Source organism: Aulonocara sp. 'chitande type north' Nkhata Bay, linkage group LG18 (assembly GCF_057382095.1).
Source record: "Aulonocara sp. 'chitande type north' Nkhata Bay isolate Kocher_YH1m ecotype deep benthic linkage group LG18, A_spYH_male_GT1.1, whole genome shotgun sequence".
Taxonomy (NCBI): Eukaryota; Metazoa; Chordata; class Actinopteri; order Cichliformes; family Cichlidae; genus Aulonocara; species Aulonocara sp. 'chitande type north' Nkhata Bay.
The window spans coordinates 7,965,146-7,993,069 of NC_141361.1; the positions used below are offsets into that span (position 1 = coordinate 7,965,146).

Here is a 27,924-nt window from a genome sequence, read left to right on the forward strand (position 1 = left end):
GGAATCTTACAGTCAAATAATACAAATATAAAACAAAACGCACACAGAGGAAAAGGTTTGATTTTTAAGAGCTAAAGATAAGAACAAAGAGGCATGTGTCAAGTAACTGACATATTGCCAGTTATGCAATTGTAACTAATGACAGAGTAATATGGCATGTTTACTATCTAAGGACATATCTACCTAATTGTCATACCACCTCCTCTTTCTTTCACATACTTGTGAACAAAAGATTAAATTCATTTATATCTAGTAATCTGGTATTGTGACAAGACTGGCTATGTCTAACAGGAGGCTCTTCTTACACTGTGAGAAGTTGAAATACGATCCAGGAAGTATATGGAATATCTCCATGAGCTTGCAGTGTTAACATACTGGCAGTTATTTATCATCCATCTCAATGATCATGAGGTTAAAAGCAGAATAATGCTATCAGTCCCATTGCCAGCTCACATGTGTTTACAGAAATTTCTTTTAATTCTGTATTTTTCCCATAGAGCCAAAGCTGGCCTTTCTGCAGCTCATGTTTCAACTTTAAACAGACTTGAACTGTGAGAATGAAGTCTCAGATGTTTATGTACTTAGCCAAACATGATCAAAGTGACCTTGAAATGACGGTCTGCTGGTTGTGTCCAGCTATTGCTAGCTTGTTTAAGCAGTGTGGTTGTTAATTTTGTGTAGTAGTTGTTTCATGTTCCGTGGGAGGAGTTGTTTTTATTAATTATATTCATACACAGAGAGATGGCTTCATTTTATTCTTTTTCCTGTATTTCTAAAGGCCTCTGAGGAGGAGTGATGTTGCTGTTGTAATAATAAGAAGGTTACAGTAACAGTTTCTTTCACACATGACTGAAGGACAAGGACATCACGCTTACAGCCTCAAAGCCACCTGGAATAACCGCCCGTGTTTGACTTGCATGTCTCCGTCCTTCATTTACAAACGTCTCCACGTGTGAAATCCAATCTCACATATTCATCATTGTTTATTTGACATGTGCTTCCGCTGCTGTTGATTGAACAAATTCTTTGCTTAAACACCCCCCTCCTCTTTTTTTCTTCCTCTGCTTCAATCAGGAAGATGTTTAGTTGAGTAGAATTAGCGTCAGCTTTTTTTAGAGCGACACATCGTAACTCCAAAAAACTTTCCATTTCACTTCATCTTTCCGTTCTCACAGATCCCGCTCCTCATCTCTCTCTATTGATCCTCCTCTTCTCTTTGCTCTTTATATCCCGTCCTCACATCAGTCCCTTTGTTTTGACTCCTCTCATTTCTCTTTTCTTTCTCTGTTCTTTGGTCCTCCACTCCTCATCACCTTTGATCTTTTGGTTTTAATATGACAGAGAGCTGTGGGAGCCCAGATCTTTTCCAGCCGGGAGGGACGCAGGGAGAGAGCCAGAACAGAGAGACGGAGGAGAGATGAAAGACAGCTCTCCCCCTCTTGTGGGTACACAGTTTTCCCAAAGGGAGCTCCATCTTAGGCTGCAAGCTGCTGTCAGGACATTGCAGGCACACACGCGAGCATGTAATTCCATGTTGCTCACCTGCTACCAAGAAGTAATTACACCTAAAAGAGACCTGCGCTGGTTGGACAGATGGTAGCTCTTTCTCAAAACTTAATCCACCTGTTGCCTGTTGATGTTCAGGAAGGGTTAGAAACACATACAGCAGAGACTGAAATCCAAGATAAGGATCTCAGTTTTGTACATCTGCAGCGCTCTACGGGCTCCGTGAGCAACAGAGTTTATCGGCGGTCTATAAAACGATCAAAGACAGATGAGAAGGATGACAACAGCAGGTGCCAGCTGTTATCAGAGGAGAATCAGAGATCTGACAAAAGAGGGACGGAGCTGATTATTGACGTCTGTTGTGCTCTGGAAATGAAACCTGCCCACCGAAGAGTCGAGCAGATTGTCCAGAAATGAAGGACGACGAGTACACATCCAAAACAGCTGATCTCAAAACCTGCAAGCAGGTTCAAAGTGCATTTTTCTAACCATCTGAATAAAACTGTAATAGTGAATATAGATGAAACTTTTTTTCATCCCTGGGCTTTAGCCTCCAGAGTGATTTGCCAGTTCACTACAAATTAATTCATTTTGCCCTCATTTGCAAAACACGAGAATTTCAATTTGTTAATTAGCTTAGTTTTGATTTCTGTCCAGAAAGGGTCCAGAACATGCAGAAAACTTTATAATAAATGCAAATCATCAGTTGACAAGACCAAAAAATGTCAAATGTGTGACATGCTGTAAGCCCTAGGTGGATTTTTCTAAAATGTAAAAATAAATTATCAAATTTTGAAATTGGGGCTTAATTTAAATTACAGTTCCCTGAATTTTAATAGTAAGAATAAACACTCTTATATATGCACTATATTCAGTCATAGCTCAGCTAAAGTTTTTGACTCATCAACGCTGCTGTGAGAGTTACAGAAGTTCTGCTGAAGGTACCGAACGCATTGCTGCAGGAAGGAAAAAGCCAGAGGGAGACGATAGAGAGAAGTTTTGTTTTTCCCCCTTGACTTGTTTATATAGACACGCTCTTCTCAGCTGCAGCCATTACAGTTTGAGTCAGTCAGAATAATGGCTTTCAATCTGACATCTCTACCGCTGTGTGTGTGTGTGTGTGTTTCTTGTCACTATTATCTATAGCTCCCTTCCTCTCAGAGGGGTAGTTTGGTCAGCTTTACCTGTTATTTTGCTCTATTGCAGCGGCTCTATCGGGAGTGTCATCTTGGTAAATGGTGCATCACATAACAAGCTGTGTGACTGGCCACGGCCCATGCTGCTCTGTTGTAAGGGCATATGGCGAATACACCACGAAGATTAGACCTGCGGTAGCTCTAAGACCTCTGATGAAAGCACACAAATGAATAAAAACTTCTTCAAGTTTGACGTAAATTTCTATAAAGAAAACGCTGTTTGGGTTTTTGTTACTGTGGCAGCTAAAAGGTTGACGTTGTAACATCAGGAAGTACTTGGGTTCATTATCTGATTATTTTGTTATAAATGATATCTACTCTTCATGCTCTAAAACATTCCCCATACCCTCGCCACTCCAGCTGTGTTCTGTCTCCAGGTGAATAATTTTAGAAAACTACCAACATAAAAGACGCTTCGTTGCGCTAACACCATTAGAATGTCCAGGAAGTAAATATTGCTTCAAACGTGTTCGCCACTTCCTTCCTCTGTCAGGATATTTGTCTGAAATTGAACTTACTTGCAGAGATTTGAACATGCTGCATTAGTGCAGAGCTTGCTCAGAAAGCTTCAGTGTAATCAGCTGGTATGTACTGTTTATACAAAGAATCATGGTATGTTTGAAGTTGACAGTTCTTTCGTGACTTTTAAAAGATCAATCAGCAGCTTAATCAGCCCGGGAGGTCAGTTTAAAAGAATTACGCAGCCCTCCTCAGCAGACTCAGTCTGTGTTTTTTCTGTCCAACTGAACATGCTTGCGCTGCTCATTATTTTGAGCATTCATGTTGATTAGCTTCCTGAGTTAAAACCTTTAGAAGCTGACACGCGCAACAGCAAAAACTTCAGCAATGGCACCGTGCCTCGTTACTTTTATGCAGCACGTTTTTGCAACATACGCATATGCACCCCATCCCCTTTATTTGCTCTCTACATGGAATGAATTGCACTTCAAAGTTTATATATGCAAGTAAGTGCAACGTGTGTAGGCTTGATCTGTTCCAGTTGCCACATATTTCGACTCTCCATATGGGATGCATATGGTTTAAAGTCGAACACATTCGCTCTTCCTCCTGTTTCTCGCACCTCCACTCTGTGTGGCTCATATCAGTGGATGTCGCGTCACCATTCAGGATGTGTTCAGGAGTGACAATGGCAGGTATAACCCCCACAGCAAACATTAGATAGTTAACCCCCTGGTGGTATTTCCAGCTCACTCGTGCGACTCTCCTTTAGTATTTCTAAATACTCCGTTTGAATGATTGACACATCCGGAGAACCTCAAACTTTCAGCTTCTTTTTTGTTTTGACAGCCGAAAGTGTAAAATGTCAGAAGATCTCAGAATCCCCTTAGATTTATAGCTGGGAGTTTTCAAAGTGTCATTTGTCATCCTTTGAACGAGGTTTGTCGTGGCTCTCTGTCCCTCGTGTAATGCGTTTTTGTCTGTCTCGCTATCTGCCTCTCTGTCATCCTTTGAGTCACTCCCTCAATCTACTGTTCCTTTTATTCTGTAGTTTTTCATTTCTCTGTCCCATCACTCGCTTCATCTCCCCTTCACTCTCTGGAGGAATACTGATACACCTCTCTGTAACCTTTGTATTCACTTATTTTTCTTGTAGACTACATCTGATAACTTTGGGAAAGGAATAAAGTTGGCTTAAAAGGGAAACCCTCCCCTTTGCCCTCCTCCGCGTCTTCAGTCAGACTCACAATACGAGCGTTTTTAACACAACCCACAAATTTACTTCAAACGAGACTGACTGAGCTCTTCTAAAATGTGAGTTTTGAAATTGCTTTGATTCCTGATGAGGCCTCCATTGTCTATTATGTTTGAGTAAATTGCATTGCATATTTTGGTGCGCTGATACCCCTCCACCAACCCCAGCCACTTTGATTGAATTGGATCGGAGAAATTGCAGTTGAATTAAGTGGATTGCTACAGCGGCTCTGCGGTAATTTAGGAAGTGCTGGAAGTCTCATTTTGTGCGCGCCGATATTACTGCTGCCTCCTGTAGTTCCATGAGGTACATGAGTCTCGCAGAAACAGTGCTGTATGTGTGGAGACGGGGCCGAGGAAAGGACGTGCCGTTACTGTCAGCATTTTTTTTGGCCTTCAAAGACACCTAAACTTTTCTGGAATGTGATTTTGTACATTTACCTAGAAAATCACAGTCACCATAGTCTCCACTGTTCTGCAAAGGCCTTTCACCAGAACCATGGGGACCTAGAGCTGTTAGGGACTGGCAGTAATGGAATAACCTAAAGAGTTAACACAATACTTTTGTTCAAAAGAGTTAAAGTTAAAAGTCTGCAAAGTTATAAAAATGTTATGACTATCTCGAGGTTACAAGAGCGCAGCAGAGGGAGGACATCGAAAAAAATACATTATAAAAAAAGAAGGGAAGATTTCCTTCCAGGAGAAAGAAGAAAAATATCCTACCATCAGGAAAGCTGAACACATTAAAATGGAAAATATAAACATTTACACACTCTTCTGGAGGATCAAGTAAGATCAAGGAGGGGATGAGTTTTTTAATGTTTTATTTACCGGTCTAAATAAAGGGCTTACAATCCAGCCCTGTGAGACGTGTATAAATCAGAAGAAAACACACAGGATAATTTTACCTGAAACCATCAAATATAGAGAAGAAATGAGAAGAGTGACTATTCTGCAGATTGGCCTTGAGAAATCATTTAGCCCGTCAAACACACTCCTCCTCATCGGGCTCATCGGGAGACATCAGATATGGAGAGTTGATGAGGATGACCTCTACATTCAAAGAAAGAATTATATTTGCATTGAAAGAAGGAAAAGTAGCTTCTTTGATAAGGGTCACAATCAGAGACTGTGCAAACGACCTTCACAAGAGAGTGTTTTGGAAGTGCGCTGTATCAGCAGGCCTTTAGAAAGAGGCATTAAGAGGGAGGGAGATGATTTCAAAGAAGGTGACTGTGGATTGGGAGTGATGGCACTGTAACCGGCACAGAATTTTCCTGCATAAGGAATTTTCTTGAGGAATAACGGTCTCTGCATCTCCTAGTTTTGAGCTGGAATCTGTAGTACGGCTGCCACCAGTCCAACCACGCCTGAAACCCAACAGTTTGAAGATGGGACCATCGTAAAGCTGTGGCAGTGCAAGGATGGGTTGAAGATAATGTGCCCACATCTGGTGAATGGACGTGTTGTTGCTATTGAATAGAAGTTAACGCTTTCACAGGAGCCGGTGAGAGAACTACGCAGATCAATCAAACTGATGGGGATGTTTGGCAACAAAGGAAAGCTGGCTGGGACTGAGTCACTGCGAAATAATCCTGAGCCGGGGGAAACGATCCATGCCAGCCTGGCGCTGCAGACACAGAACCCAGAGATAACAGACGTGACCAAAGAAATGCAGCTGATTTCATCTTATTAACGCTGAACCCTGAACTTTAATGTGGGGCCTGGTTTACTATATGTGGTCTAGTTCATCCTAATGGTGTTGGATAACACTGTAAACCTGACTAAGGCTACAAAACCAAGAAGGTCCACGTAGACTCACAAGAGCAGAAATAAAATAAACATGTTACAGTTTGATACAAAAACATCGCTGGCTATAGAAAGTTTGCATTATATATGTCATGGTTGCTGTAACTGACAGGTGGATGCTAACGCATGCGGCTACCTTTCTGCTCGGCTAATTAGAATCACTGTACTGGGCAAACAGCCATGCTTGTGGTGTTGGTGTTATAGGATACATTTAATGCAATTATCTGACAAAAGCCTGAGCAAGTCCACCAAAAATAGAACATACAGGATTTCATTTGTATGCTGCTCAGCAGAAATGAGCTGGTATCTGTTTTCTGTATGTTAGACCAATACAGTGTATCGATGCACTTTGCCCTCCACCCAGGCTGTAAAAAAACAAAACAAAAAAAGATGCACACACTAAACCGAGGCTTCAAAGCAGGACTTCAAAAACCACTGGGTGACCTCCCAATGGCAACATTAACCTATGGGCAGATAGCATGATGCCATAAACCGGTTTAATGGTCCCAAAGCAACTGAAATGGGCTGAGACCAAAGGAACTCAAATGATTGAAGTTAAGGTCGTCTTTGTTCATATTATGTTTAAACGATCAGGCAAAACAAGCTTTTAAAAGTTGAGGAGGACCAGTTAAGTTAACACTCATTGTAATTCAATACAGAAACACAATAAAATATTGTTATTCCATTTTTAACAAGCACCACTCACTAGAACAAGGGAACATTTCCTCCCCTTACACTGGAGGAACTGTTCAGCCATGTCACAATACGGGAAACTCTTACAGCAAATTGTTTAGGACTCATTTAAGAGCAAGAAAAATATTCAAATCCTTCTCTGTGCCAGGATTTAAGAGAAGTGACACCACAAAGATGCATACACTAAAGATAAAGTAAAGTCCTTGAAAGTGAAATACATTCAAAATTTCACGTTATCTTTTGAAATCTTCTATATATTTTTCAATATGCCCTTCATGCAAAACCGCACAATTCACGCGAACACGTAGCGTTCTCCTCTCCTTGTGTAGCACCGCGACAGGCTGCCGGGATGATATAAACTCCGATAACGTCCCCTTGGCTCAATAAATCCTCGAGTTATTGACGATGCCGTCCGCCCGTCTGGATCCCATTATCAAAGTGTCTTCAAAGGAGACTAATTGAATTAGTGCAGGGATCTGTAATTGAAAGCTTGCTTTTAATGATGCATTGTGGTCTTGCACGGAGACAAGCATCAGCATTCATTATACGTCTCTGTGTCGGGATGGATTGGACTGTGTGCAGCACAATATCAAACTTATCAGGGACACGAGTTTATTTGATCCTGCATCAAATGTTTAAAGCTAGTAAAGCTGAACTTGAGATGAGCTAGTGTTCTTTTACTATTTGCTATTTTTATCCTCTCAGCTGGATGTTTGCCTCCTCTCTGCCAGAATGTGAATAAGACATCGAAGGTCATGTGCAGCCATGTTTGATCATTACATCCCTTGACGTGATGAAATGTGTGAGTTCATTCAGGTGGCCTCTAATGAACCTTTTGAGTGCTTTCAGTAAATGTTCTGGTGAAAATCTGAAGCTGTCTGTATTTGTTGTCTAACTCACCCAGAAATTGAGTAGATGTTTTTTGTTGTTGTTGTTTTTATTTCCTCCTGAAAGGGTCACACAGCCACGGCCCCAGAAACTATTAGTGGTTTTGTGGTGTTGTTGTTATTGTCTGTCTTTAAGGAAAGATTCTCATTCTATTGAAGCACTTTCGCCTTGTGTATGAGTTGCTCTGCTTGAGTTATTTTAGGCAAAGTGCTAATGCTAACAAACCAGTTCTCTGTTTTAAAGTCTATCACATCATTATCTCCAACGTTACAGGATTTTTCCATGAGGGGAAAAAGAGCTTAAAAGCTTACAGCAGCTGTGTTGAGCTCACAGAAGACCGAATGCTGCAAAGATGGTCTGGAGCTTTATTTGAAGTCCACCTTTAACTTTCATCTGTCTGTCAGCTTTGGCTTTCAGGTTAGAGGTTAAAGGTTAAGGCTAATTTATAGTCTTTAGTTCAGTGTTTCATCCGGTTGGGAACATATGGAGTTCTGCTGGAGAGGACACAGATACCAGTTAACACAGATAAATGTTTGTGTGCTTGTGTTTTAATGTAGCATTGGTTATCTTGAAAAGGAATGTTCATCGAAGTAATAGGACTGTGCAATATAACTGCATGTATCTATGACATTTTGAAATAAAACAGAGGCAATCACATATTAATGAGCACCATTCATTTGTAAGTGTTTTTAAAAGTAAAGATTTAGACCTCGTATCATAATGAAACTGAAAATAAAAAGGTGCTATATTTTGATGATATTTTGTGATATATTTATATTTTTATCGTTGGCTTTTGAGATTTTAAGGAGTGCCCTTTTGAATTTTACTGTTTAAAACTGCATATTTGCTGCACAGTAGCCAGTATGTAACACTAATCATATAAGACCACCTAAGTTGACAGGTCATGGATGTTGACCAGCGGTTGCAACTGAACACAGGCAGCCTGATATAGTCTTATTCTGTTTTTAAAATCTAAAAAATAAATTGCCAAGAACAGAATGCCTGATTAGCCTGCCTGTGTGCATATAAAGCTTTATTTATACTTTGCTAAAGGCCATCATAAAGGCAATTTCATTATTCCTGAACCGGCTGTTTATTTTTACTGATTTTAAAAATGCAGCATTTTGCAAAGATTGATTTTTATGTGAGGCGCCACTTTGTATGATTCTTTTTTTTCTTTTTTAAAAACTTTGACTTGACTTAATTGGCACTGCTAACAGTCAGCTTGACAAAGCAAATCAACGCTTCTCACCGCTGCACCAGTTCAAAGCACTTCCTGTGAAGTCTTTCTCAGAGGTTGTCACTATGATGGGAAGCTTTAACATCAAACCTAATGATCAAAAACTTTCCGTACTCCGGAGACACGATCATTCATATTTAAATGGATCGGGATTTTAAAATTTTAATGCGAGTTTCAAAGAAATGAAAGGATCCAGGTACGATGCCACAAATGACTGTAACTACGGTTGTTACTGATTTTAAACATTTACGCTTCACCGTCACATTTAACATTTCTGCCACGTCTCTGCAGATTTGTGTTAGCGTCTTCAGAAAGTTGTACTCGTTTCTGCAAATAACACTCACTCCTCTATCTGTCTGCGTGTGTGTTTATGTGTGCGTTTATGTGTGCATTCGCATCAGTTCGTAAGTGACAGTATGGTCAAAGTGGCAGGACAGGGGAGTGGGCAACACTTCATTAAAGTGCAGCAATACTCCACTCAGTCTCCCTCCACACCAGGTGCAGACCACTTCATTTAGTCTGAGAGATAGAAAGGACAGACCCCAATGGATTCTCCTATTAATCTTTAATGAGCCCCCGGGCCTGAAAACTGCCTGCCTGCCTCTACTTTTCCACATCCAGGAAACAAGCAATGACTCGGCTGGAAAACACATCGGCCGCCGGCCCTCGTACCTGCCTGTCTGCCTGCTAGCCATTAACCCCCCAACTCGACCCTGAATTATTAATGCTTCTATCCTTTGCTTTGCTCGCTCGGCCCCCTCCCAGCAACGGGAATGGGCGACGTCTTGATTGTGTGGTTTGCAAAGTGTGGCGATGCCTCTCAGAGTGTCTCCAGCTGGACTTCTGAAAAGGATGCCGAAGTAAAAAGAAAATTTGTTCCATTAAACCGGTCGAATCAAGTTGTCGCCAAAATTGTCTGAGAAAAACGATTTTTTTTTTGTTTTTTTTTCTTTACAGCGAGTACTTCCTTTTTTTTTTAATTGCACGTCTCTTCCCATCATCTCTTTTGAAGCTTTCAGTCATTTCACAGAAAGTTCATCAGCAGATGGCGTTATCCATGTTTCACTAGTAAACTTTCTATTGTGTTGATGTTATTTGACGACAACTGGCAAATCCATCTATGCACATTAGCCCATGGGAGTTGCCATGAATGAATAATATGATGTTGTTAATACATTCTTCCCGGCACACTTTGTCTTTTATAAATGTCTCTCATTTTGTTCCTCTAATGAAATAAAACAGCGTGTGCTGTGATGAATGTGGATCTCATTTGGTCTTCCCCAGATAGCGACTCCTCTCCCCCCTCTGATGTCCCCCTGCCTCACTTCCTCATCTCCTGATAAGTGTTGAATAGTATTAGGACTAGGCGCTCTGAGGTGCTATTGTTTCTCTGCCTGCTGGGTTTTTTGCTCTGGTTTTTGTGTGTTTTCTTTCTAATGCGCACATGAACAAGGCTGCATGGTTTTGGCAAATATTCAGTGGAGGATTAGATCATAGGTTTGCACCATTTTATAGAAGAGTTTTTCTGCAATGTCAAAATGACACATTAGAATGTTCTCTTTTAAAATATTATTATTATTACATAACTTCTTTATGATCATGTAAAAAACTTGGAATTCGGTGCTTCTCTCCACCGATCAGAGAGAGCTCTTTTAAGAGCCACGCTGGCTTCTTTATAGTGTTCCCCATAGTGCTTATATTATCAACTCTGTATCCAGGAGACTGAGGCAGAACACTTTAATGTTCTTCTTCATTGAGCCATTTTTGAACTAAATTTCTTATTTGATGATGCAGAGAATATTGAATATTATTAGATACAGCCACACTAAAAGTTGCAGAATATAGCACTGAAACTTTATTGCATTTATGATGCAGTTGTCTAAGTTGTAAGTGCTGCACTACTGTAAGGGGGATGGATGGATTACAAATTGTCAGCATGTCTAACATGTTTGCTGTTGTTTATCGATGCATATGTGATGGAAGATCAGTGATTCCAATCATTTAAATAAATAAATCAATTGTATTAATGTTGGTGGTGGTTGTGTAAACTGCATTGTGTTGCACAGCTTGTTCACACACAAATTGGGCAAAACAGCGATGAGACATAAGACTGTCCTGCGCTATTCTGCACTGTATGTAGCATATATCATGTCTTGTACAAAAACCCAGAGAGAGTCAGTGGAATGAATAAAAAGTTGACTTGGATGCTAAATAAATGTTGCATGGAGAGGTTAGCTGGCTAATGGCTTCGATGTAAAAAGCGCGTTATTTATACTTTGTGTTATTACACTAATGATGATGTTTTCAATACCTTGTTTTGGGGGGATTCAGGGATTTTCAGAAATAATGTTAGAAGTAAGCCCTTTTTTATTTCTTGCGAAACGTTTGTTCTGCAGTTAGCTCAACTACAATTACAATTTTTGCAAAGCAGTACTTTTTTTGGTAGGGGATTTTCTGAACAGTTGCTAGAGGGCTAGAAAAAGCCTCTTTCGACGCTGAAACAAGGAGCTGATGTGTGATGATCCCTGCTATAAGTGGCAGGGAAGTCGAGTGCCAAAGCTGATATGAAGAAAAACTAAATCCTGAAACAGAAAGCTGAATGTCTATGGATCAAAACGTTTAAGCTTTATGCATCTCTTCAAATTTAGAATAGAAAACGGTCACAGGTAGCCAAATCTGTGACCAAAACCAAATCTTGCTAAAAGCAATGTGGTCAGCAGTGGTTTTGCTCATGTGGTGTAAAAGATGCTGTTTTTCATCAGTGTTTCCCACTGCATGATGAAATAATTGTATGTGATGGTTTGGCCAAAGGTTTTTCATGAGGTTAAAGTAAATCTTGGTGCTGATGGACTAACCTGGAAGAATTCAGGGTGCAAAGTTCAGTGCAAAGCAATGCTTATGCTCCTAGTGTGGTTTTGTCTCAGTGTATTAGTCAAATCGCCAGCGATTGGCCCTGACATTGAAGTTGGGTCAGTTTGGCACAGAGGTTGTCTGGTTTAAAGCTCCACACAGCCACACTTTATTAGCAGGAAGACTGGGAGTGCACTGGGAAATTTAGAGGTGGGCATGGTGAAATGAGCTAAATTTCAATTAGAGGTGCTCAGTGGTTTTAATGGGTGGAGTCCCAGAATTGTACGATTTCACCAAGTATGAGACGCATTAGATTTCAGCATTAGTCATTAGTGTTTGAACGCTTATTCCTAACCTGGTCCCTGGATGGCATAGACCAAAACAAAACAAGGTGTAAAATAAAAGAAATGTACGTCCTCAGAGTCCCAGGTGTGTATCCCTGTAAATATAAAAAGACATTTAATTAATATCTAAATTCCTGTAACTTTTCTAACTATCTAGAGTCCTTGACAATTCAGGTTTTTGTCTGTTTGTAAATAATGCGTATACTGCATTTGTCACGTTTGTTGACTTTTCTGTTTTCACTGTTACAGTCAGCACTTCGGGCTGGCAGAAGACGACTTAAATTAAAAGACAGCAGCCGAAAGTTCTTCACACTCATGCTTACACTCGTGTGCTGCCCTGTAGCTCCATGTCCTCAAGGCAACCAAAGTGTCATGGCAACCGTACAGCAGCCACGGTAACAGCAGGCTCATTTTCATACTGATGAGGCCAGTTGCCGGGGAGGCCTGCGCCTCTGCTGCCGCGGCTGCTCGCTCCTCTCTCCTCTCCAATGTCGCCCTGAAATTTTAATGACCTTCTTTCTCTGCTTCTCATTTTTCTCCTCTCGGTGCACCTTGTGTGTGTTTGTGCACGCGTGTGTGTCATGAATGTCAAGTTCCCTGTCCAAACTGACACGCACAAAGTGTCCACAGTTAATACAAGAAGAGAACAAAGGCGATGTAATTTTGATGGCGTACGGCTGTAAAGGGCATGTATTTTTATGGCTGTGGAAAACCTCCTCTGGTCTGCTCCTCTTGGCCACATCAGGTTTGCATTTAAGACTTTTTGGGTGGTGGACGGCACTGTTTTTGTGTCAGCATGCAAACAGAAAGGCAGGAAACAAGATGGGTGAGGAATATTGGCTCGTAAATGGCCTAATCCAGCAGCGTTGATCGTGGTCTTGTCTGTTTGTTGTACCAACTAGGAAATGACACTAGGTCCTGAAGATATAACGGAGGTTCGGTTCTCTAACTTGACACATTTTCAACACGTTGACACGCCGGTTATGCATTCCTGATCTCTGAAGTCTGTCTTGAAAACCTGCTGCTAGATCATAGCCGCACATCTCTGAGGTCTGTGAGAAACCATACGCTTCTTGGACTGCGTTCAACTGACGTGAACGTTGGCCAACTCATGGCCGAGCACGAGTGCCCAGTGTGACATATGGACCAACTGGAGTGGCAGAAAATGCTGTGTAGCCTGTTGACAACATCATTTTTCTGTAAAGCATAGATAATGTGAGCGACTGTCAACCACTTCATTGGCTGGCAAGAGAAACTGGAAAATTGTGTATGCGGTTTCATCCTGCAGACATTTAGTCATGGGTGTGTGTTGCCAACAGTCGTATGGACATCATTCAGTCCTTGAACTAAAACAGGATTCATCTACCTCACACTTGTAATCTGGTGGCTGAGCTGAATGTTTCAGATTAATCTGTTTATGTAAAAGAGATTCAGGCTCAAGTCTTCTTGTGCTTTTTGAGTGTCACTCACACCAAATTCTTCTTTTTTCTCTCCTTTTGTTTCGTTCCAGGAGGAAGCGGCAAGAGAAGAAGAAAACGGACGGATTGAGCCTGTTGGCCGAGCTGACTCCATTGACCACACTGCTGTGAGGTCACTAGAGTAAGTCACTCGCTGATCAGCGTCTTTGCCTTCGCTAGAATGATGGTTGTAGAGGACGCGCAGCTTTGTCAATCTCATCCTCTCCAAGTAACTCTGACCAGAAGATCATTCAACCTTTGCTGGTCAATAATTGCACTATACATTGAATTATGTGTGTTTAAACTAAATGTATTGGCTGAAACTTGCAATATTTGTGGTGTCGCCACACCTCTGTAAGCCAGCGCCTGATGTCTTGCTAATACTGCGATACTGTTTCCTCATCTCAGCAACCTGGTACGTGCAGTGTTAAGTATGATGGACACAACCTAACACGAAGAAGTAACAACTTTGGTTGTTCGAGACTAGAATATCTCTTCAGAGTTGACCGTTGTAAATCTGTTCTCCGCTTGCTTTCTTCACATAATAGGCACTTAAAAGCTAAAGCAGCAGGTTCTATATTGTAGCCGAGGTTTGTTTGTCGAAAATGTCATTTTCAGCCCTGCTTTCTGATTTACATAATTCTCTTTTGTGGGAGCAAAATGATCCTCGTCTCGCCATCAGAGCTCTCCCACGCACTAACCCATTCAGCTTCTGTTATTAACAACTGTGTTTTGTTTTGTTATTTTGCTCCATTGCATGCTTCCAGTTTAATATGCAGGTATGGTATTATTATTCCTGTGATTTCCCAGAGACTCTGGTTTCTCCTGCCTCTTAGTTGTCAGTAAAGGGCCCATTTTCCCTGGGCTAATCATAGTCGTTGTATCAAAGCTGTGGATGGATTAGATCTTGCATCTTTATAATATTTGCCAGTGTATGGTCAGCCTCAGAAATGCAAATAGCTGGAACTGTTTTGGGTTTTCTTTGCTTTTAAATGGATATCAGCACACATTCTAATTTACATATAAATGCTTTAAGAATGCAACTTTCTGTCAGTTTTTTCATTATTAGGTCTCCCCCGTCGCTGTTTTCAGTTTCTACATGCAAAAGCCAAAAACATCAGTAAACTTGAGCTTTTTGTAGAACTTTTTGGAACGTTTTGGTTTGTTGCTTACTCAAGGACATCAGATGTGCTTTAAAAAAAAAAAAACTACCTCTGCAGAAATGCACAAACATATCTTGTTTGTCAAGTCGCTGATGCACACACCTCTCAAATCTGAGTAACATGTACCATTTGTTCTCAAGGAACCTGATATGTTGATCCAGCATCTTGTCAGGAAGTTGCTTCCTTTCTTCTTTTTTTCTTGCCAAGTTTGACTGTGCATTTCAGTGCTGCCAGAAGAGATTTTCCAGCAGAGCAGAGGAAGCTGAATTCCTCTTTAGGGAACTTATTAGTGCTACAGTGTTAAATTTCAAATTTTGACATATTTCTTTCTTGGATAAGTGGATGTTAAATGTGTCTGTGTGGTGCGGTTACATTGATTTGACTTGATTGTTTTCTGTACCATTTGGTTTAGGAACTTTCTAATTAACACTCAGTTTCTACCCCACTGTGTACAACTTCAAACAGCACCCATTCGCTTACATGCAGCTTAATTCCGGCTTTGAAAGGGCAATTTTCCACTCCACAGATATTAATGTGTCGTAGGATTAGGGTCCCACGCACCAAAAAGCAAACACACTGCATTTGTCTCATTACACCCTCTGAAGAGCATCTTAAGTCCGAATTGGGGGTGTGAGGGGTTTTTTGAAAACCTTTTTTTTTTTGTTTTCCCGTACATGTGTTTGATTTCTTTGGATTGCTCTGTTTTATTGTGCTTTTTGTCTCCTCTGACTTCTATTTTTATTTGTTTGTTTGCACCACTGAGCTCTTGTCATAATGTTTCTGTCTTCATTGCCTCATTTCCTGTTTTTATTTTTGCCCACATGGTGTCACCCCTCTCCTCTGATCTCCACCCCGACCTCCTCCCCAACCCCCCTACCCACCCCCGTCTCTCTCTGTCATTCATCCGTCTCCGATCCCAGAGACATTGTCAAACTGGTGGAGGTGTCAAACGACGGTGGGCCCCTGGGGATCCACGTGGTGCCTTTCAGTGGCAGGGACCGCAGGTAAAAGTAACCAGAGCAGAACCGCTGTGCTCTTCAGACAGGCTAGAAGAAAATAAATCTTAGGGCCATTCAGACATGGTGTCCACGGGTTTAACTACGTTAACAGGTTTTTGCATAAAGGTCTTAGATATTTAAAATGTGTGTGCGCAAAGGGCCAATTCAGCCCAATTCAGCCTTTTTTTTGTTCTGTGACCTGCAGTGCTTTTTATCCATCTAGATTCTTTTGATACCAGTTGCCAGTTCTGGGGTATCATCTGTCTGATTGCTCTTGAATATATTGCAGTCCAGCTGCAGTAGCCTTATGATGCTCAAACAGCCAGAAAATACATTTAATGTATCAAGTTCCATGTTGGAACTTTCTTTCTAACCAACTTCTACCAACTTGCATGCATCTATTCATGACAGTGTTACAAGACGTAAACATTGACAGCAATAGCTGTAAGATTAGCTACAGTAGCTGCGCCTCATTAGGCGGATGTATACAGCAAGAAATGAGTTCCTGTAGGTAACTGCTCATAGCAAAGTTTGTGGGGATTTTTTTTGTCTTTAAGTAAGCAGATCATGAATTCTGGATAAAGACATTCCTGCTGATTTTGCTTTTTTTCCCCTGTGCCATCACACTGGTCTTGAGTTTTCATTAAATCCAAAACAATCAGGCTAAAGTCCAATATTTGTTTACTTTTTTTAATACAGCATGTCATAAAATTGTAAAATTTCTTCATGAATATGCCTAAAAGCTTTAGTTATAAATGTGGTTTAGTTTGTGGCAACTTATTTATAAAGTATTGTACTTTTGATTAAAAACGCCACTATGTTTAAATTAAATTGTGCTATGGCCACAGTCCAGTTTTTCCAGTGTTTCCAGTTTGGCCTCACTAAGAGGGGACAGATGTTGCTGGTCCACTTTGCACCCGAGCCGAGTGTTTTCCCTTCATAGATGAGAAAGTTTGCTGGACAACGACTTGGGGCAAAATATCGAGTCGTTTATTTGCAGTTTATGCATCAGAAACTGTTCAATAAACCGTTTTTTGATCATAGTTTTGAGACATGTCTGCAGATGGTGACGTAAAGAATGTGTTTTTTCTTGATTGCGTCATTGCTCGGCTGTTTTTGGATTCTCAGTCTTCATGCTTGGCTGGCTTTTGCTGTGCTGCATCACATTTCGAAAGCCAATATCTCAAAAACTGGCCAAAGTACAACATAACTATCTAGACTGATGGATAGCACTGCAGAGCACACAAAAGCGCTATAAAGATCAGACTCTTATGTATTTGGGGTTCCACAGGAAAGTGTTAGCAACACACGATGCAGAACACAATTATAACATGTAGCATTATGTTAAATTCTTTCTGCTAATCGGCTGCGTTTAATTAGGATTTTTTGCAAACATTTGGTCTCTGCCTTTCTTTTCTTTTTAAATATATCTTTTCACTTATAGTTTTAGTTTTTGCCACTGGCACACGTCTGACAGGTTTTATATTTAAGAAAAGAAAATAGGAAAAAAGAAAATTGCCCACTTTAGCTGATGACTTGTCAGCCTTATTGTAGTCTCATAAAAGAAATTCTCTTTGGTAGAATTTGGTTTCTGGTAACAAATGTCACGAAATGTGTTAATTTGGCCTTTTTGATTTTTTGCAAAACCCCTGGAGAGAAGCGGGCTGCATTACCTCAGAAACACTCCCTCACAGTAATGCCCATGCATGCCACACATTCCTCTTTGGTGGCAAAGTGTAATAACTTCATCACTCATACAGGCTGAATGACAAGCACGCGCACACACATGCGCGACCACAGTGGTTTTCATGCCGGCATCATGAAGCAATTTGCCAGTTTACAGTGATTAATCATGGCTGTTTGGGGTTTGCAGGTGACCGTTTTATTTCTCTGTGGCTGCTGTCACATCAGCTTTACATTATTTAAAGAATACACTGAGCAGTGCACTCAACACACACATCTATACGCTCTCATTCAGAAGCGCACATGGAACGAAACTCTGAAGGAATTAGTGGAATTTCACATCTGGTTTTTGAAGATCCACATCATGAATGCCTTTGAGGTTATAACAAAACTATAGAGCCAAACCCCTGCAGCTAGCTGTCTGCATAGTTTTAAAGCTGAAGTTTACATGTAGACCTTAAAAAAAAAAAAAAAAAAAAAAGCATAAACCCCAGCACTGACCAGGTTATTTAGGTCTAATATAATGTCATAGTGCCAAGGTATTTCCTGTCTCAGATATTTTCCCACCAGCCAACCGCAGCCCCGCACATTCCCAGATAGGGCTGTGCGCTATGACCAAAATCTCATATCCCGATATAAGACATCTATCGTCCCGCTAACGATATAAATCACAAAAATGTAACATTTTCTGTAAATTCTGTGAATCTCGGGCAGTTCGACTTGCCTGAAGTGTTTCCAGCTGTGCGTCGTGTACCTGGAGTCGAGTGTTTTAACCGATGCATAAAACGACACATTTTTAGACACAAGTTGTAACGGCCGCCGTTTTCTTTGAGTATTTATTACACGGCGTGCTGCGGGGAACAGCCTGTTCTAACGTTTGAGTCTAAGGTTTATTTTTTAGCACCTGACGCCTCTTTTTTTGCTTCTCATCCGTAAACACGCTGCATACTCTTTCACGTATTTTCAGTTTATTTTGAAAAGTCTCAACAGGATCTTGAGCTCTATTGTGAAAGGTTTATGTGGAAAATAAACACGCGGACTTGTCCGTCCGTAATGTGGTTATATTAAATATAAGAGAAAGAGAGAACTTTAAGAAATATAGCCACTACAGTGACCATCCAAACGATGAAAAAATATTGCCGTAAACAGTTTATTTTGCGACACCACGAAACAAACGATAGCATAAAATGAAACGATAGATGATTTTATATCGTCATCCGATATCGAACAGCCCTATTCCCAGACTTCCTCTACGTATCAGTCTAAACTAAGACTCCCAAATGCCATCACTGACTGTAAAGTCTCCGTTGTACTTTATTGAAAATCAAGATCATATCACTTTTCTCTCTGCCCAATGTAATCAGCCTAAAAGCACATTTATAATGTGCTTTTCTGCTATTGGGGAAATGTCAGTTTGGGTGGTTCACCAAGATTAAGATGCCCAGCTTTCATCAGAGAAATGGGCCCCTCCACAGCAAATCACATTGTGTTCTCACTCAAATTCAATCAGCCGAATTGTCTCTGAACTTTTTCAACTCCTGAACTTTTCTGCCCCCCGGAGTAATCACATTCTCATTCATATTGAGTTATAAACCCGAGGCGAGGGCAAGTATTAAAGCCTAAAATCAACCCAATTTACCTAGGCAACACTCGCTCACACTACCCTCGAAAAATCCTTGATGCTCTCAGACACGGGCTGTATGCCGAAGAAGACTCGATTAGGGTCGCGCCGTCTTCCCTACCCATAGCTGATTTTCTTCCTCGTTCTCTGGTCTATAATCCAAAAAGCGCCCTTTCAGGTGAAGTTAGCCCCTCGCTGTGGCTGTGCGGGGAGTCATAAGCCAGTTTGCCACACTGGATTACAGAGCGACAAGCGTTGAAGCTCAGCATGGCTGAAGAGCTACAGCGTGATATACCAGCTACTGTCTGCCATCAGTCTTTAATACTGTTGTTTTTTTATTCCTCTCAGAAACCACTCTGTTTACTTTGTATTCAGAAAAAGGACAGAGGAGCTTAAGAGTTTCGAAAATTAACACATGCAAAGCGTCAACCCGACCAGAACTACATTTGAGGTTTTGAATGTGTTGATTGCCTTTGAATAGATGCCTCCCCCACACACAGCCTCTAAAGCACCCTGATGTGATGCGACTATTTTCTCTCATAAGCCTCATTGGTACACTGATGATGCAAATGACAGGACCACACTGTGCTCTCTTCACTAGTACTGCATGATGAAGCAGAGGCAGCAATTAGGCATAGCTGTCTTTTTTGCCAAAAAAAGGGCTTTTCATTAGCTTCACATTGATGATTCTTGAATAACCATCTGGCCACGGGAAGAGGGATTGTTAAAATAAAAAAGAGAATTATTTTCTGTGGTCAGAATAATCTAAACTATATCGAATATCAAAGCGAAGATTTTATAACCCCTCACAAGGACAAAGACTCTTAGCCAGCTTTTATACAGTGTGCAAAAAAGTCCTAGTGTATTCTTCACCCGGCTGTGCAGGCCACAGTGTTTTAACAGCCATGTTGAGTCCACAGACACTGCATCCTCTTGACATGAACTTCTGAACATTTCAGGACTCTTGGCTTGTTGGTCAAGCGTCTGGAGAGAGGAGGGAAGGCCGAGCAGCAGGGCCTCTTCCAGGAGAACGACTGTATCGTCCGTATCAATAACGGAGACCTGCGAAACATCAGATTTGAACAGTAAGACTGCAGCTCACGGGAGCCGTTGTTGAGCTCTGCTGATCCCTGGTCTTCCTGTGTGAATGGCTTTTTCGCACCATCGCCTCTTCCCTAGCTTTTTATACCCATAGTCTGAAACATTCTTCTTCTTTTTTTGGCTGCTCTCCTCTCTCCTCATGCCTATTTTACTCCCTCTCCTGCCGGCGCACAGTCTCCTCTGCTGCCTGTCACTGTGCTAAGCTAACCTTTCCCTACTTAACTCCTGTAGGTCAGAGCCTCAATTCCTCAAGTCGTTCCTGCAATCCTCTTAGCCTTTATTCCCTTGTGTTTCAGTAACAGTAACAGCTCTACTGGACTCCTACTCTCACTACTTTCTCTTTTCTTCTGTCAGAAGGAATGGGAATAAATCTCCTAAAATTCACAGCTTCTCCTTTTTCAGTGCTGTTCATGTCTCCTGCTTTTATTCCCTGCCTAACCAAACTCACACATCCACCCATTTTCTAGATCCCGTACGATGCATGAGAACCTATATGCTGTGTATACAGTACATGCAATATCTGCAATGCAGCGATGCTTTTTTGTTTGCGATGTTTTTTTGCCAGCATTACATTTATACGAAAAGTATATGCATGTTTTAAATGCAATAAGCTGCTCCAAACTGATGAACGTTATGTAAGACACCTATTATGCAAAGTACCACCCACATGTGACCATGTATAGATGCGTCTTGGTGGATTTAACCGTTCCTCGAAACGTAAAGAGTCAAACATATATTTCCCCATTTAACAAACTAATAAAATCAGAATCTAGTCACACAGATCATATTGGTTGGTTTCTGATAAGTTCAGGCTTTGAGACTTTTGCTACCACCTCATTATAATGGAGATTAATGGGATTTTACTTTAGTATTATCTCTTACATGACACAGAATTCCTGTGTTGATAATACCAGGAATATGCTGTCAGATCTGTTTACTGGGTAGAAATTGAGCAGTTGCACCAAAAGTATGAGTGGAGGTATATAAGAATAATTTGGGTGAACCAACAAACTCCTGGATCCCGGTCATGTTGTCATGTTCCAGCCATTCCCACAGTTGGAGCCACAAGTTATGTGATGGGTGGGAATAAAGCTTCCATACATAGTGTTGCGACAAGTGCATTAGTGCAACAGTTGCTCTTGTTATTTATTTTCATAAGGGGGCAGACTACATCTCCTCCGACACTCGATCCAGCCTGAGATTGTAAAGACACCGTGACGAGACCGTCCCCCTGAGGGAAGGTTGTTGGTAGCTGGGAAAAGAGGCCCGGAATTTCACAAAGAAATTCTTCGGCAGCGCGACTTTTGGTTATCGGTCTGGGGATGGAGGGGGAGCGATAGAAATTCTCGCGGCCTAGCATTTTCTCAAACGTCTGTTCAGCTGTCAGGGGACCCACGTTTGCTTTATTGAAACAGGTGGCGCTAACAAGGCTTTGGTTTTACAGGGCGCTGACAGCCAACATAAGTTTCCATTCACACCTAATGTACACGAGCTCAGACCGAAGGGGTTTTAAAAGAGGATTTTCTGCAAAGTATTCGACGACTGGAGGTCTCCTTCATCTGGAGCCAAATGAGGGGATTATGCGATGGAGCTGTTGGGAAGGGTTCAGTCACTTTCTAGAGCCGCTCACGCTGGCAATGAGTATTAATTAACATGTCAGAATGTTCAGGTGGGCGAAGATGGATTTTATATATAGTACGACTGGGTGTGTGTGTTTGAGAGACACTGGGTAGATGGAGTGCTCCACTTGGCAAGTTTGTACAGACAAGTATTGCACTTGATTGTTAAGTATGTTGAGTTTTGCCTCTGTGTCTATCCTTTGTTCTCTCCATGTCCTTAAACCATCGTAAAACTGGCAAATTTCCTCCCACTGTCTTTATCCCAGAGCCCAGAATATGTTCCGTCAAGCCATGCGCTCTCCGGTCATCATGTTCCACGTGGTGCCGTCATCGATGAAGGCCCACTACGAGCAGCTGTCCCACGCTGAGAGGAACCCCGTGTACGCCTCGGGCCGTTTCAGCCCCGACTCCCTCAGCGGCAGCACTGTGTCAGGCATCGACCACACGCCACAGCGGATGTCCCGGCACGGTTCCCAAACGCACCCACACTCCCAGCCGTACCCCCATGTGCTCTCAGAGCCGACTGACGGTTACCCCCCTCTGCTTCACCCCGCGGTTTCTGCGGCCAAGCCCCCGACAGGTCACGCCCATTCACCGCAGAAGGGGATGAATTCCACGCCAGCAGGAGGCTATACGAAAAAAGTCGGGAGGAGGCTCAGCATTCAGCTAAAGAAAGGTGAGGAGAGATCTCCACAAAAACGCACAAACTCTGCCTTAGTGATGGTTTCAACTCAAAGATAATAGATCATAAACCATAACTAGTCTCATAAGCTTATTATTAACATTAATTATGTCTTAGAATGTCATGAGGTTAAGTTTTTCATTGTTAAGTAAATATTAACACATGATCCACAAAAACATTTGGAGCTTTCATCATCAGAAAAGATCTTTATTGTTTCTGAGGAAGAAAAAAGCAAAGTCATCCTAGCGGCTGTAAAAGGGTTGGGTTTGGTGTTGTTTTTGAAGCATACTGAGACTCTTTCCAGAGGATCTGTGAGTCTCTTCTCGTGCTGTGCATTTCTCTGGCTTTTTAAGATTTAGAGGAATACACAGCATCAGTCTAACCTTTTATTTCTACCCAATAAACAAGCAGCTTCCCGATTCCTTGCAAGCAAGCGTAGGAACACTGTTGGAAGATGGTTCAAGCACGGAAGCGTGGAATATGTGAACGAGGCTGTAAGAGGCTTAAAAACCCCATCCAGAGCTATCCGTACTGATGTAAGATGTGAAAAAGTGGGTGATAAAAGCAAACAGCATCTGCTTAGATGGAAATGTGGAGCAACAGGCGACGTTAGGACTGCAAAGCTGCAGGGATCCTGGTGTACGCTTTGACTGACAGTGGACACAGGTGGTGCAAACCTCTGCCAACAGGATTCCAGGTGTCGGTGCCAGGTCTCAGGGCCAGAGAGCTTGTTGCTAAGCAGCCGCTCGTCCCCGTGCACTGTCAAATGCCACAGCAAAGAGTCTGACAGGGCTGCACCATATGCCCGTTGAAGTTTTCACCCAAACCTGTCCTCTCTCATGGGGCGGGAATCAAGCCAGAACATAAAACATAAAAACGTCCAGCTGCTTTTTAAAAATTCCTGACTCACAGTTCTTACCATCCATTCTTCTGTCAGGTTTTTTTTCACTCTTCTCATCCTCATCTGCCCTCTCGCTGACAAAACACTTGTGAAAACGCTGCATTCTGTGCATGATATGGCAGGAGATCTGCTATGTTCACAGTCAAAGATGTTATCTTTTCTCATTCCACCTTTGTTTGCTGTTGTTGGAGCAGACACTTACATGGATTAACAGTGATTCCCAAGAGGCTGTTTGGCTCATCTGTTTTGTTTTGAGTACCGACTTAAGCCTACAGCTTTGAGCGCAGATTAAGCTCCTGCATTTCTTATGTGCTTGAATCAGACACCAGGCTCCTTGCAAATCCCAGGGAGTATCAAAATCAATCACAGAATCTTATTTCTGCACAGGAAATTGCTTAGGTATGTCTTAATCAAGCTAATGGGAGTTTTAAAGATCCTCCTCCCTGTTTAAAGCCAGGAACTCTACAAGCATTTACCGGTGAGTTTAATGCCGCACCTCGAATGTCTGCGGGAAGTTGATTGGCTCATCAATGCAGGGGATTAGGTAGAGGATGTGAAACAGGATGGCTAAGTGTTGTGCTATTCTTTTCATCGGCTCATTCAGACAGGCAGGGGGGATTAAGGCCAAAACCCCTATACAGCAAAAATGCTCCTCATTGTTCTTATATTAACTTTTTTTGACACACATATCTGTTCAAATGGTTTATTTACAGAAACATATCACACGATCACAAGTTCTGAGCACTTGTACAGTAATCTTTATGTGGGAGAAGTTACTCAAGTATGTTGATTATCTGGAGAAATACACCAGACATTGTGCTGTTTTTTCCTTCACACATGCTGCAGAGAACTCTGTGTCAGACATCCACTCACGACCGTAAATGCTCAGTTCAGTTTTAATTCACTGCTTTTTTTACCTGCAGTATCTGCAGTTGTCCGGTCCTGCTCATTTAGACGTTTCTGTTCTGGACCTGCAGGTTTTGTGTAGAAAGGTTTAGAGCTGCATTGCATTTGCAGATGAAAAGTTCTGGTTACCCGCTCCCTAACCCTGTTGTGTAATGCGTGTTGTTTTTTTTGACCCAGGTTGTTTTTCAATTTCCAATTAAAAATCAAGCAAAAGTATTACATTTCTTCAGGCTGAACTTTCTTATTGGCACAACATAATTGCGTGTAATTATTGACTGGTTCAAACTGAGACTTTAAAAGCATGCATTTTCATTGCCCTGCAATGTACAAACTACTTTAATTATTCACCACAAACCTACTTAAGTGCTGTGCTGTGCTGACAGGGTAGAGGATTTCTCTTCATTTCCTGCAACTTCAAGTTGCCCAATAATAGGAAATAGTTTGTTTGTCTGCTAGGAATATGGATAATATGAGACAGAGACCTGCGTTCCTAATGGCTCATAATGATGCACTCGTACGAGGTTGCAGGCAAAACTTACAAACGTACACAAGCCAAATGCAATCCACCCACAGAAACACAGGTTAATGAGCACATGTAGATCAACAACATCTCGGGGTACTGTGTGCCTTATAGGCCAGGTCACGAGGGAAAGGAGAGACTCGTTGGTGTATTCTTCTCAAAACACAGAGTCAGTTTTCATAAATGATGGTGTGAGAGGCATTTATTGTGAAATTTACAGCACCGGTTGTCGCTGTAATGCTGATTATATTGCCTCTGGTTTTTTTCAGCATTGTGATATGCTACTGATTATTTCCTGAAAGTATGATGTAATCATTCAGCTGCATGCTGAGCTGAATCAGACAGAATCAGGCGGATCGTGTTTATCACGATGTTGCAGTAGTAAATTCACAGTGGCCTAAACAATGGCCTCACTTATTAACGTGGATTGCAGTTATCTCCTCTGACACTGGGGGACGCACTCTTTAATTCAGGTAAGGTGGGCCACTTGTTACTGGATGATGGTGCTGGAAAAACTGGTTAGGAGTGTGCTCTATTAAAAGAGATGAGGTACTCATTGTTAATGGGTCAAGTGTTCCCCTCGGGTGGGACAACTATATTCATACCAACCCTTTACTCCTAATGAAAGAACCCACTTGACTCTCAGCTAAATGTCTCCCAAAACACCAGCCAATATTATTGCCCTCTCAGATACAGGAGAGTTTTATCAGTTGAATGTTAACATATTTTTAGCAGCTTGAGATCCAGAGGTACAGAGGAGACTGTGCGTCAAGATAAAACCAGATCCTATCATTCGATTTTGCATCCTCACTTATTCACCCGCTCATCCCGCAGGCCCCGAGGGACTCGGCTTCAGTATAACGTCACGGGATGTTCCCATCGGGGGCTCAGCACCCATCTACGTGAAGAATATCCTGCCTAGAGGAGCTGCTATCCAAGATGGCCGTCTCAAGGCAGGAGACAGGTTGCTAGAGGTAAGTGCAGAAAAGTGCGGTAATGCTTTACAAGGCGTGTGTGAGGAGGCTTTAATTTAGTCATTTAATAAAGTCTTAGATGGCGATTGTGATCTGGAAGGTAGATGTGCATCACGTAGGAACGGTGATTTCGTTCCAAAACACGCGAAACGGCAATTTTAAATATGTGATGTACGCTGCTTGCCATCTGCTGAAGTGTAACAAATTCCTTTCTCGTAACTGTTTTAAATGGAAATGTGGATCCTGAAATTAAATCAAAGACTATGCTTCCACACGCTATCTCGTGCAGCAAAAACAGAACGGCTTTTGAAGTTGCATCATCCCACGTTGCAAACCATTTGCATAAAGGATTACACTGTGCAGCTCTGAATGTACGGGGTTATTCCACCAAAACTTTCAATCCTTTTATCCTCATGTTTTTCTCATTTTCAAACTTTGTTTGAACTAGGGCTAAAGCGACTAGTTGATCGACTAATCAAATTAGAAAACGAACCATCTGCCGCTTTGATAAAAATGTAAAGTGTTGCTGCTTTTCTGTCACGGCCAAAAGGCGTAATTAAGAGATTTGAGTGTTTCACCTTTTTTTTAAAACAAGCCTAGATAATAATCCATACAAGATAATGTAGAGTTTAACCCAATTGCCTCCTCCTGTTCAGGTGAATGGCGTGGACCTGAATGGGCGGACCCAGGAGGAAGTGGTCTCCTTGCTTAGAGCTACACCCATGGGCGGGGCTGTGGGTCTGCTGGTTTTACGCCAGGAGGACTCTTTCCTACCCCGAGAAGTGGTACGTTGGCTGCTCGCCTCACTGCAGCTCTTCACCCTGTCACCATAATGAATTACATATCATGACATATATATGTAACTTATGTATATACAGAGATGGTGTGTTCTGGCACATGTGTGTGAGCACTTCCGTGTGTGATCCTGAGCTGTCACAAGCCCTGTTAATCCTTCCAGTGAGGGCTGTGCCGTCTTCTCATTTCCCAGCTAACACAGCACGCTAGCCGAGCATGTAGATTGATGATCCTGCTCCATCGCCGCACCGCTCTTTATTATCAAGTCGCGGCTAGCCTCGGTGGAAACCTGTAGAGCTGTCTTTTCACCCTCTCCTTTCTTCTCGATTTCACTTTGTCTTCAGTCTTTCATTATCCATCACCCTCCTCTCCATCCTCCTTCACCAGGTCCCTTTCTTTCTTCACATTTGGTGGGTAACCTTCTCTGCATCTGCATTTCCATCTCCTCTCACTGTGTTTTGCCTCCAAGCTGACTCGGTAGATTGATGGATGTGTGGATGAAAAGACAGACGCAGGGCAGGTAGCAGGCAGAGAGTGAAAAACACACTTGGCTTGAATATCAATCAGGCGTAGTCTACACACATTACATTTTACAAACTGAAATACAACTGTTTGTGAGCAGTTTTTGGATGCTGCTGCTGTCACTCAGTCTTGGCAGAAGCCACTCTCAGTGATTCATGCATACTGATGCTAATTTAGTTTTCATGTTTGTTTATGTTCATGAAGTTCATGTTTTTACATGGTGCCAGATGTTGTACTTAATTATCTTTGCAGAAACATGTAACAGGATGCTCGGCATGTATGGCGTTGCCTCAAAGTTGTGTTTTTTAATCAGGAAGGGAGCTTATAATGACCAAGGCAGAAGCAAGATGGCAGAACACAGAGAATTAAGTGGCTTTATTAATGTGTGGGAAGTGAACAGTGGAGGCTGTGGGTGCGCTTTAAACCACATTGGTGTTTACTCTACAGCAACAGTCAAGGTTTCTCTGCTATCTCCCTACCTCTGCTAGCTTTAACACACAGCTTATCGAGTACTAACGTGAGTAATGGCATCAAACAGCCTTAAATCTCTGCTCTGCTGTAGCAAAAATTTATTTCTCCCTCTACCTTCAGAAGCCATGACAGCCAGCAGAGCCACAAACAGCTATTCACTAGCAAGCGGTGCCAATCAAACGGCTGATTGGTGACAATTATCACAGTGAGCGATGCAGATGAGGCTATTGGCTGGCTGTCGCCATGGGTGAAGTTTGATGAGGCAAACTGCC

General features: G+C 41.9%; 1 protein-coding gene across 13 annotated transcripts in view; it reads left to right on the plus strand.

Moving 5' to 3' along the window:
• The window catches only part of pard3ab (par-3 family cell polarity regulator alpha, b), a 245,257-nt gene that overhangs the window by 100,699 nt on the left and 116,634 nt on the right, over positions 1-27,924 (plus strand). For 11 of the 13 annotated variants that reach the window (XR_015125953.1, XM_086270848.1, XM_086270850.1 and 8 more), the window contains exons 6-11: positions 13,750-13,838; positions 15,780-15,863; positions 20,121-20,246; positions 22,148-22,557; positions 25,725-25,864; positions 26,521-26,649. Coding sequence is in view for 12 of the 13 variants with exons in the window: in XM_086270848.1 (XP_086126974.1) it covers positions 13,750-13,838; positions 15,780-15,863; positions 20,121-20,246; positions 22,148-22,557; positions 25,725-25,864; positions 26,521-26,649 (978 nt within the window). In the remaining variant the exon portion in view is untranslated. Of the gene's footprint in view, positions 1-12,656; positions 12,985-13,749; positions 13,839-15,779; positions 15,864-20,120; positions 20,247-22,147; positions 22,558-25,724; positions 25,865-26,520; positions 26,650-27,924 lie in introns of those variants that run through there. The other 2 variants (XM_086270860.1, XM_086270855.1) reach the window with 2 other exon arrangements.